At 35.3% G+C, this 12,823-nt stretch overlaps 1 protein-coding gene across 1 annotated transcript in view; it reads left to right on the top strand.

Moving 5' to 3' along the window:
* Positions 1 to 224: 224 nt before the first annotated feature.
* LOC115212075 (glycogen synthase kinase-3 beta) overlaps positions 225 to 12,823 on the top strand; it is a 100,478-nt gene continuing 87,879 nt past the window's right edge. Inside the window, exon 1 of the mRNA XM_029780883.2 lies at positions 225 to 2,059. Coding sequence (XP_029636743.1) covers positions 1,966 to 2,059 — 94 coding nt within the window. The 5' untranslated portion in view covers positions 225 to 1,965. The remainder of the gene's footprint in view (positions 2,060 to 12,823) is intronic.

Genomic DNA, 12,823 nt, shown 5'->3' on the forward strand with positions numbered 1-12,823 from the left:
ATCAAGTAACAATAAAACGAAACGTGTATGCGAAACGAAGATTAAAAGAAACATAAAAATTTTACAATCAGGTCTTTAGATGTATTCTCTTATATTTTTATTCAAAAATATATATATATGTAAAAATAAATAAAATGATTTATTATGCTACGGAACGAGAATTTTTCCTATTTAATTGTTACTATACTCAATCCCTACTATACTTTTATAGCAACCTAGCTAAATCACGAAGTGTTTCGCCCTACACTTTTTTCCGTGTTGCTGAATTATTTCATTGGTAGTCATCAGTTGAATGCTTGTATTCTCAGTATACTTGCTGTGAAATTGTATCATTGTGTAACAGTTTTTTACGGTTTTATTTGACATTTGCTGTTGTCATGTTAATGCCAATGATATACTTCTAAAGCCTGGAGAAATTTCAAAGAAATCAAAGGGACGTGGAAGCTAGATATTTATCAATGGCGTAAAGGGCTATGACTTGATTACTTGACTTCGTTACTTGTGTGTGTGTGTGTGAGAGAGAGTGTGTTTCATTTACCTGAGATATAATTTATGCTTTATTCAGCCACTTTTTGAAAGTGAAAAACCACAACCAACAAAAAGCAACAGCGAAATAACTGGAAGATCACAGGAGGAAGGAACGGAATTACGAAAACCTTTGAATAGTGTTAACTTTGCAGTACATGGTGGAAACTAATCCATATCAGAGACCCTCTGTACACTGGTCTCTCACAGGTGCATATGTACATGTATATATATATGAATTCAAATCGACAATTTTACTTTACAAACGGATTGATACTTCGGGAGATAGATATATTTGAAAGACCACGATGTAAATCCAATGTGGAAACAAAAGACCATATCTGATCAAGATTTAAATGGAGATCATCTAGTCCTACCAAGACTGACAAAGTGGAATTATTCGCAGCATTAGTTTTTGACTCAAAGCATAAAATAACATCTAGTTCGAAGAAAAAGGACAAGTACAAAATGTATTTTTGTATATAATTCAGTTTGATGGTATGTGAAAATTTGATCAAACATTTCCGCACATTTCCGTTTCGAAGTTGTCTTTCATTATAAACTACTGACATTATTTATTTCGTTAAATTATCTGATTTTCATGTTTTATTTAAATTGTGTGTATTTTTAAATATATGCAAACATCATATCTTCTGTCTCATGCTTTTTGTAAAATACAAGGTCTAGTTTTGCTTGACCAGATGTCTGCATACCTAGGGTACCATACATGTGTCTTTCGTTCACACGAAGAAACGTTACAGTTGCCGTAAATTACACGCCGTATACTTATTGCTGAAAAAAAAAAAAGAAAAAAAAGACTTTCCTTCCATTCTTGAAACATTTGTTTCGTGCATTCATTTTCTTCAACAGCTTAAAGTTAAAATATACCACTTAACTAAATACAGTCTGTGTGTAAAGGATCGGATTCGTTTCTTGAAAAGGGTTTGAGTGTCAAATCATCTCTGCAAGATCACAAGACGAACTTTGGAAATTCTATTACCTAAAAAATCTGACACAATATTCATCTGATCAAGGATCTGTGTAGATTTTATTATCTGTTAAAGATACATATATATATATATATATATATATCGAAGGAGTGGCCTAAAAGCTCTGCGTTCTGAATGAGAAGGTGAACATTATGACTGCATCGTTATAAGGAGGGAGATCTGAATGTCAGACTCCAGAATCAGAGATCGTTGAAAGATCACTAGATTTTAAGTACTGTGCATCGTTTTAGCGAATTTTGCCCACCGGAGTATATATATTGCTATATATATATATATATTGCTATATATATATATATATCTAATTTTTCTTTCTACCTTTCCATCTATGTAACAATTTTAAAAAATTGTCCTAAAGGATTTTGAAATCCTCTCAATTTGAGGTTGAATCAGTGATCCAAGGGGGAAACAAGTACCTGTGGATGCATTCATTATGAGTGGGCGCCCCAGGACGACATCGTTCGCGGAAGGAGGCAAAGCCGGCGGTGGCCAGGATTCCCCTTTCTACCGATCCATGCGGACCATAAGTAAGTTAATTTTTTTAAAAAAAGTAACTTTTTTTATTCCCTGCATTTCTTACCGTTTTTTGGCTTTATTGACAGTTGTTTGCATGTATGTTGGTTTTTTTTTTGGTAACTAGTGTGTTACATTAGTAACTGGGTCACCCTTGAGGATGCTGCTAACATGGCGTTGACCACTCCGACACCGTTTTATCATATCATTATTATTCGAGTCATTTTCTTTTCATCATTAAACTTATTTTCAATTTATTGAAGTTTTAAATTTACTCAGACTTAACGCAAGTTATTATAAAATTTTCAACCTCAAAGGAGGGTCAAGTTCAATTTGAATTTTTTTGTAACGTCTTTTAAATGATTTTTTTCCATTCTTCAGCGTTTATTTCATCTGTAACAGGTTGGATTTTTTCGACAGGTGCGTTTATCCACCATTCTCTTCTTTTAAACTGTAGATAGATCTTATCCGATTTAATGAAAATCAGAAGATAACTATTAAATGAATTTAACTTCGCAGGAGCCATGTCTTTGACACTAACAAAATTTACCATTCCATTTAAAGACACCATTAAACTTTAACCTATCACCGGGCGAATTGTCATTCAACTTCCTGTCCTTTTTAGCTATGAAAGATTTGAGAAATTTTCTCTAGTTTTGATTTTGTTTGTAACTTGACAATCAATAGATGATGTCAATAATGTTTTAAATTTTGGTAAATTAGATGTAAGTTTTTCACTCTTCAGAGATCGTATATATTATTATTATTATTATTATTATTATTATTATTGAGGTAATAGTGTTGTGAGGCGCTAATTTTTATGAGGAAAAAATCATTAATATTGTTATCGAGATGCCGTCTTGGTGCAGTCGTAGTTCCCCGCGCACCGATTCTGCGCCATAAGTTTCAATTTTCTGTTAGAAGCGGAAGGTATGAGCATCACAACTTACCATTCCCATATCTTAAGGATTTCTTGTCTAATTGTTATTAAAAGCATATGTGGTGATGTTGAGGTTATCACATTAGATCCTTTATATTATCCAGATTGTATTTCTACGTTCAGTTTTCGCTGAGGTCAGCTCTGCCTTTTAAATACCGGGATTGATGAGGTAATTACCAATAATATGCATATAAGATTCTGAATCGGATATAAATCAGTTCCTTTATAAAAAGGATATTGCGAATAAATTATTCCCGTCGATCTTTTGATCTCAAAATGTCAACGAAACGTCTTCTGAACATTTAATAAATAAATAAATAAATAAATATATATATATATATATATATATATATATATATATAATATATATATATATATATATAGTGTGTGTGGTGTTTTAACTTCCAATCAAAGTTAGGTATATGTATTATCCATAAGTACAGTTTTTGTTTCCAACTATCTGTAATCTTTATTGCTCTTACATCACATCTAATTACCTCACTTTGAGACATTTTCTTTGACTGCTTCCATATATATGTATATATATATATATATATATAATGTGATAGGTTTTCTGGTCTTTCTGAAGACATATTTTTTAATCTTCATATAGTTTTAAGTTCCATTTACTCTGTCTTCTAAAATTGTTTTGTAATGGGAAAGAATTAACTATTAACGGGTTCTTTTCCCTTTCTAATGTGAACATATTTACTGAGATACTGTATTTAGTCATTCTTCTCATATCTCTTGTCCTAGATGAAATAGGGAGTCAAAAGCAATGGTTTAAATATCATTTGTAAGGATGCTGGAAATTAAAACGGCTGTTTAATGGTTTTGCATTTTGTATTCAGTTTTAGTTTCTTTGACAGAATGTTACATGTATTTGTCTTCAAAATGTTTATTAATGTAACATGATTTAAGCCATTCCATAGGTGTCATCTAATGAAATTTAAATAAGCTATACAAAGTTCAGTCTTGATATCAAAGAGATATCTGTTCTTCCCCTTCTGCTGTTTAGCATGTTCAAAATAGTGCATCTATCATTAGAACATCCTTCTGTAAAAACTAAGGAATAAGCTGCCCATCGTGTTACATCCTGCCTCCTTCACATGGTTGTCGTTTGAGAGCAGCTATTTCTTAGATAATTTAAGTTTTTAAGTTATTGATAAACATACATACACTTCGTCTTTCTTAGATATAATGCATACTTTGAACAATTCCATTTTGTGTTGTATAAAATGTCAAATCAAAAGAGCTATTGAATTCCCCTGATTTCGGAACCAACATATATCTGTTTTCTAAATTCCTGACAAGCTTAGGATGTAATGTGCAAAAAAAGAAAAAAACCCTTTTAAAGAAGCTTATAGATTATTGCAAACCTTAATATTCTAATTGAATAATCTAATTGTATATAAAATAACAGATGCATTGATGATTACATTTAACTTAATGGTTGTGATATACTGAGTTCCAAATCGTTTTCCTTGAAGAAGATACCAGTTTTAATCAGTACACTAAAGTGTAACAAAGTATTAATTAGGAATACAATGTTTGCAATGATGATTTAATTGTATCACCATAATACTAAAAAGTTCAGAACCAATCATGAATGAAACATAAGTTGTCAGTCCTTCCTAGGAGAGACTGATACCTTAATTATTTTGCCAACTGTGGATTCATCATTATATTTAACTCATAGTAATTATATTCAACAACATTGCCCTATTACATAGGACATTATTTGGCAATCCTTCGACATCATTCACCCTCACAATCTTCCCTCATGACATAGATAAAGGGGCTAGGCTGAAAAAGAGGATGAATGACATCGTCTCTTTATACTATATACCAATACCGAAGGATTGCCCATTATTTTGTTTGCTTGATACTCTTGAGTATAATGAGAGTCAGCCAACTGCAAAATGCCTGTTTTTATTGCACATTAAAATTGTATGAAATTACTGAACCACCCAGAATATAAAAGAAAAGCCTCACAGGAATCTTTAAAAAAAACCTAATTTTGATTCAAGTGCAAAAGTGCAATTTTCTTTAAAATGTAGACCATGTAAAGGTTTATTTATTGACCTTATTCATAGATCCCAAATGTCAGTTGTAAATTTCTCTAAAATTTCACTTTGCGTTCTGTTGGCTTTTGTTTCTTTGGTGATATTTGAGGACATGGAAAAGCTATTGTAATTAGTCCCCTTAGATATGATTTGTTTTAATCCATTGCTTTTTTCCTAATTTCTCTGAAGCCAATTTAATTTTTCCTTTTACAACAATTCTCTGTGCTAAAACAACTTAAAAGCCTTTTGACCGTTGCTAATTTTTCTTTTGATTGAATTTATAACAATATTTAACTACTATAAATTCTGTTAAATAATAGAATACAACACTTTACCTCAGGATGCATCTATGTTTGTTTTTGTTTTTTTCATGTTACATCAAGATTTATCAATGATATTAAAGTAACAATTAATTGTTATACATTGTTATAATACATTTAAAGAATAACAGTTTAATGCTAAAGAAACAATGTGGCATTGCTCAAAACCGTAAATTTCAGTGCAGAAATTATTTCACTAGAAGTGTAACTGTAATTTATGACATAGGCTGATTGTGATTAAATGCAGCTAAACTTTTATAGAATTACTTGAGGTATAAACTGATATTTGACTGTTATTACTTTAACTCTGATCATTGAACTATTAATGCTGTTTTTAATCATTCCTTTTCCACAAATTGCAATTCATTATATTGTAGTTCAAAAAGTTATATACATTCCCCATTAAAAGTGTTTTAATTTTTATTTACATCAGATTCTCATGCACTTTACAATATATAACAGACTTTGCTAGTCTTTGATGCATAACCTTTGAGTTTCAAATATCAGGTATAGTTGTGTAGTTTATTAGATTGCTTCTGAACATATGATTTTGAATTCAGTCCCTCTACATGATACCTGAGGCAAATGTCTTCTAGTATAGTACTGTGCCAACTGAAGTTGTGAGAGAATTTAGTAGATGAAAATTGAAAGAAGCCTGTTTTGTGTCCTCTTGTCTGAGCATTGTGTAATAGTTGTAAAACAAGTGTCATCATCATACAGTTGGTGTCTTTCATGTCCAGTCTTCCATGAACATATGTCCAGTGATGGGGAAATATTGCCTTACGTGGAAACAGGTGAGGATTGGTGACAGGAAGGGCACCCTGTTGTAGAAAACCTGTTTCAACAAATTCATCTGACCCACATAAGCAATCAAAAGTTAACAATCATATATGTAATATCTATGGTGCAATAGTGGTGAACAGTGAGAATGTGAGATCAACACCAAAATTTTGTAGAGAAATATATTCTTTATTTGTGGATGGACAGTGCCACCATTGATTTCATGCAAAAAGAAATCCCCCTCCATTTTAGATAAAGCTAACCATATCCAAAATGAAGACAAATTACAAACATTTTTAAGTGTAACCCTTGAAAATGTTGAGTTTTTTCAGATGAAACTAATGATAGCACTGTTGATCCACAAATAAAGAATATATTTATATATATATATATTTGTTTTAAGCATCTCAGCTGCAATTCTTGACAACCCAGGGGTTTTCTTTGTCTTCACACCCTTAATTGCCTTATCTGTCTTACTATTGTCTGCTAGGATAGCTGGTCCTTCTGTTGGATCCATATTAGGAAGGAAGACTCACTTTCTCCTATGCATCTTTTCAGAATTACTTAGTGCAAGTGTACCTTTATCCATCCATATGTGCTAATCTCCAACATTTTGATTTTCTCTGATACATTTCCTTGCAGTTTGGAACACCTCATGTCTCTGGTCCTCATGCTGTAGAACATTGACAAACCTCTTACTTTCTGCTGCTCCCCTTGATAAATAAGCCTGTTACCTAACTTCTCTTAAGGCTATTTGGTATATTTCTCTCTTTTCCCATTTTTCAAATTTTTTCAAGCCTGTCTCTTTTATGGCTCTGTTTATCCCACTGTTTTACTACCATGTCATCCTTAGTCTGGCTGGAACTTTCCACCAACCACAAATATAGTCAGTATCCCACAGTAGGTTGACCTGTAAAAACTTTCATTTTTCCTTGATGTTATATATCTATATCTCCTCTTCATCAACTACTTCAACTCTAAATTTCTGATATGTATATATGTATAAAAATGTGTATATATGTGTGTGTGTGTATATATATACATAGCTAAAAATCACACAACATGAGTAAAATTTGAGGCAAAGGGAAAACATACAAAATATACCATACAGAACAAGGCTGGTCCTAGAGTTGCTGGTGCTCTGGGCAAGCTGTACTTTGGTGTGTCATGGAAATCTTGTCTTTGTCATGCCCTCCTTGGTGCCCCCTAGGACATTGTGCCCAGGGCTACTGCCTGAATTGCCAATACCTTGAACCAGCCCTGATACAGAATCAGACAGGTGAAAGCATATGTCTGAAAATCATAAAAATATAAGGCAAAAAGCAACAAAGAAGTGTACAATGAAGATTAATTTGCCAACAGAGAAAACAGAAGAGAATCTGACATTTTGAGTGATATCCTTTATCAAAGAGAAGAAAAAGAATCAGGAAGCAGGCGAAAGAGAAACGATATTTATCAAAATTAACATTCATTCTCATAGCAGGTTTCATTCTACACATCATGCTTCCAGAATCTCAATTTTGCCAACATTTATGGGTCTTCTTTAGCACCACATATCACCAGTTGTCCCAGTCCTTTGTCTTTTAAATTTTATATATATATATATATATATATATATATATATATATATATATATATATATATATATATATATATATATAAATTTATCTTTTACTTATTTCAGTCATTTGACTGCAGCCAATGCTGAGGCACCACCTTGAATGGTTTTAGTAGAGCAAATTGACCACCAAGACTTAGTTTTCAACCTAGTACTTATTCTATCAGTCTCTTGTCAAACCACTGAATTACAGGGATGTAAATGCATTGACACCAATTGTCAGTTGATGGTGGGGGACAAACACAGACACAAAGACACACACACACATATATATATATATATATATATATATATATATATATATATATATGATGGGTTTCTTTCAGTTTCTGTCTACCATAACCGTTCACAAAGTTTTGTTTTTGAAATTTCTGCGATAATACTGGTACCAAGATGTACTGGGCCCTAAGCCTTACCTTGGATAGCATCAGTGGTGTAGAGTGAGGAGATCTGGTGGAGACATTCTTACTCCAAACACTGGCACCAACTAAACCTGGTATTTACAAGACTCTGCCATTTGAGGAACGAGCTGATTCTCCTAGAATGCAAACTGTAACACAGACCACGCTTTGGTTTGCTGCAAGATCAGACTGCAGCCAAAGAAAATACACTTTTATGCATTGATATCACCATGTCAGCAAGCAGTGCATTGATGTCATTGTGATATGATGACTAGATAAAGCAGAAGAGTTCATAAATTTACTGGAAAATGCCCACTCTTCAGACACTCCCAGACAGAGAAGCATGAATGATATGGGACATCATCCACAATACTGCCCTGAAGGCTTTTGCTAATAAGTTGTGCAAGACATTGGATAAGTCTGAAGCAAATTTGGGCTAAAGCAAGCTGCACTATTTGAACAGGAATGCTGCCTGCCCAGGTAACCTTGGAAACATTTAAAACAGCAAGTTGCAAGACCCAGAAAACAGCCAGATGATGTGATAACAATGGGTTACTGCTTTGCAAAGGTATTCAATCATTGTTTGACATAGATGACTTCTGTGGAATGTAAGAGGAGATAAAGGTCATTGGTCCAACCATGAGCTAGACAACACCATAGAAAACCATATCAGGTGAGATCAAAGACAAAAGCAAGCAGATCGAAAGGTGTGTAAAATATTACTCCAAACTCTACTCCACAGAAAATACTATATCAGATTGTGTGCTAGATACCATAGAATATCTGCCAGTGATCAAAGAACTAAATACACTGCCAACTATTGAAGAGCTAAGTAAAGTGATTGTCTTCCTACAGGCAAGGCACCAATATTGGATGACATTCCATCAGAGGTCATTATGTGTGCAAAGAGCATCCTGTTGTGCCACCTATACAAATTTCTTTGCTATTGCTGGAAAAGAACTGTGCTACAGGACTTGAGAGACTGAATGTTATTACTCTGTACAAAATCAAAGGAATAGAAGTAATTGCAATAACTACAGAGGGATATCCTTGCTGAGCACTTTGGAAAGGGTATACTCCACAAATCAGTGCAGCTTCAGAGCAGAACGGTCCTCAATTGACATGATCTTCTCCTTTCAACAATTCCAAGAAAAATGCAGAGAGCAAAGATAACCTATCTACATCACTTTCGTTGACCTTGTGAGTGGAGACATCATCATTTAACGACTGTCATCAATACTAGCATACTGACAGGAGCTGGCAATCCAGATGATTGCACCAAGTTCCACCGTTTTGGCATGGTTTATACAGCTGGATGCCCTTCCTAATGCCAACCACTTTATAGAATAGACTGGAACTTTTTATGTCGGATCAACACCAGCAAGGTCAGTTTGGCATAGTTTTTTTATAGTTGGTTGTCCTTCCTAATGTCAAGCACTTTACAGTGTGGACTGGGTGTTTTTTACATGGCACCAGTGATGTCACCAAATAACTTGCAAGATACTTGAGAGGGGGTGGTAGTATTAGAGGAGGTGGCTTTGTTTCAGGTGATGAGAAGTTGGAGTATGTCAGACAGGCAGAAACAAGTGTCTTGCAGTGGAGGAGATGCATGTTTACCCCAGTCAGAGAGAGAGAGAAAGTGGAAGAGAACAAATTGAGAGGGTGCAAGAAAGAAGGTGGTGAAGTGCCAGGGCATACTCTCAAAGTATGGGAATGAGAATATAAATGGGATGATAAAACATTGCTGAAGGTGAATGAATAGGGAGTTCATGTGAATGCAAAAAAAGAGAGGGAGAAGGGGTGTGCAGTGACTGGTGAAACCTGTGTATATAGAGTGGGACAACAGGATAGCAATGAAACTGTTGGCAGGGCAGGGAAGAATGGATTGGGTTGCAGGAATGGAGAGGAAGAGGTAAGCATAATGCATAGAAAAGAGGAAATGTGAGAAAGAGATGTAGTTTGGTTTATTGGGATAGGGTGTGTGAAAACTTAATGTTACATGTAGGTGGAATACATTGCGCTCACAGAACTCAGTTTTGCTGAGGTGGGCAGGCCTTCTCAAGAATCTCATATCGCCAGACATCTTGGTCCATTGTTGTCTTCTCTGTGAGGCCCAGTGTCTTGAGATCAGCTCTCATCACTTGATCCTATGTCATCCTGGGTCTCCCTCTTCCACAGGTGCCATCCACTTTAAGCAATCAGCACTTTATACGTCTGTCTTCATTCATATGCTTCACATGTCAAAACCAACAGTCTTCTCTCTTGCATGCTGCATTTGATTCCACTTACATCCATCTTTTCTCAGCATATTTGCACTTTGTCATACATGCACCCTGATGTTGCATATCCATTGGAGCATACCAGCTTTGTTTTTCTCTTGTCTACATGTCTTTTGCATTCAGAGCCCATGTCTCACTACCATGAAGTGTAGCCATTCATAGATAAGCATCACACAATCTGCCTTTCACTGTGAGAGAGTGTCCTTTTGTTGTCAACAAAGGTAATAACTTGAACTTCCTCCATCCTATTTTAATTACAACAACAATACTTTCAGAACATCTTCCACCAATGCTAATTTGGTCACCTATGTAACAGAAACTATCTACAACCACAAGAAAGCCTCCTGAGTATTTGGGAGAGTCTAATTCCTGTGTGTTCTTAGCATTTATTGTTCCTGCACATCTACCACATATGAAGACAACTTTTTCTGTTAACCTACTTGTGCTTCCACTGCACCTCTTTTGTGTCCATAACTTACACCGGGTGCAATAAATGGAATTTCTTCCAACACCTTTCCTACATATTGAGCAGAGCCATTTACCTGATGGAAAAAGAGTCTTATCTGCTTTCTTGCTAACAACCTTGGTCTTCACTAGAATAACTTTAAAGCTCTCTAATTCAAAGTTTTGCTTCCAAAGCTAGAATTTCTTCAATTCCACTATAGATTCTGTTAAAAGAGCAACATCCATCAGCATATAGTAGTTTCAACAGGCAACCAGTCTTAAATTCCTCTGTTAATACCGGGAGGACCGTAATGAATAAGAGTGGACTGAGAACTGAGCCTTGGTAAACCACTACTTCTATGCTAAATTCATCACTGTATTCATGGCCAACTCTCCTCACCCTACTGACAGCACTGCTATACATGGCTTGTACAGCTCTAACAAACAATTCATCTATTCCTAACGTCCTTTGAGACCACCTGATAACAGATCAAGAGACACTGTCAAAAGCTTTCTTCAGGTTGATGAAAGACAAGTACAATGGTTTATTTTTGGCCAGATATTTCTCATGTAGCTGTCTCACTAGGAAAATGACATCTGTAGTACTTTTCCCATGCACAAAACCAAACTCCATCTCATCTAGTTTAATTCTATTTCTAATCAATTGAGCTATAACTCTCTCTCTAACATTTTTGACCTAGTCCAGCAGTTTGATACCTTTAGTTGTTTCTATCTAAGATGTCACCTTTACCCTTATAGTAGCTAACTATAATAGTACTACATCACGTATTGGAAATGGCACCTTTTTGGATGACATGACTAACTATACAAGTGATTAGGGCATATCCTACCCCACTAGACGTTTTAAGCATGCTCAGCAGTGATTTCTGATGGTCCAGGAGCTTTCCCTGTTTTCATATCTTTGTCTTATCTCATACTGCTGTCAACTCTGATGAGTGGTTCCTCTGTTCTGTATTTGAAAGACTCTCCTTCTCCCATGCATTTTCCATATTTAGCAGCCTCCTATAATTGAAATTCCATGCATCTTTCTTCTCAGAATTGCTAAGTGCAAGCATACCATTATCCATCTGCACATATTTCTCATTGACATCTCTATTCTCTCTAATACACTACTTTGCAATCCTCAGCACCTCACACTAGAGCAATTGCAAATCTATGTAAACCTGTTGCCAAGCTTCCCTTCAGGCTACCTGATATAATTGTCTGCTTCCACCATTTTTCCAGTCTTTTCAGTTCTGTCTCTTTGCTTTTATAGCACTGCCTACCCCCTTGTTCCATCACCATGTCATCCTTGGCCTGACTGAGACTTTGCACCTGCCACAGAGTTGGTTTGTAGCCTTCAGTAAGTTGTTGTGTAGGAATTTCTGATTGTCTTCTAAGCTATATGCTCCACCAACTCCTCTTCCTCCTCAGCTTATTCAAATACACACACACCTACCTACCTACCTCTAGGTGCAAGAGAGAAGACTGCATTGGTTTTGTCATGTGATGCGTATGAATTTAGGCAGTTGCATACAGAAATGCCAATCACTTACAGTGGATAGAACTTGTGGAAGAGGAAGGCCCAGAAATACATGGGTCGAAGTACTGAAGGCCAGTCTCAAGATACTGGGCCTTAAGAAGGAGATGACAAAAGATTAAGATATTTGGTGCCTTGTTGTATGTAAGATAACCCATTCACTACAGCAGAATTGATATTGGTACTGGTGTCACATAAAAAGCACCCTGTTGGTTCCACATAAAAGCACTGGTGCTGGTACCACATAAAAGCACTGGTGCTGGTACCACATAAAAAGTGCTGGTGCTACATAGAATAGTACACTCTGTAAAGCTTTGGTATTAGGAAGGGCATGCAGCCATAGAAACCATGCCAGAACAGACAGTGGACTTGGTGTAGCTCCCCACTTTA

This window comes from Octopus sinensis, linkage group LG5 (genome assembly GCF_006345805.1).
Source record: "Octopus sinensis linkage group LG5, ASM634580v1, whole genome shotgun sequence".
NCBI lineage: Eukaryota > Metazoa > Mollusca > Cephalopoda > Octopoda > Octopodidae > Octopus > Octopus sinensis.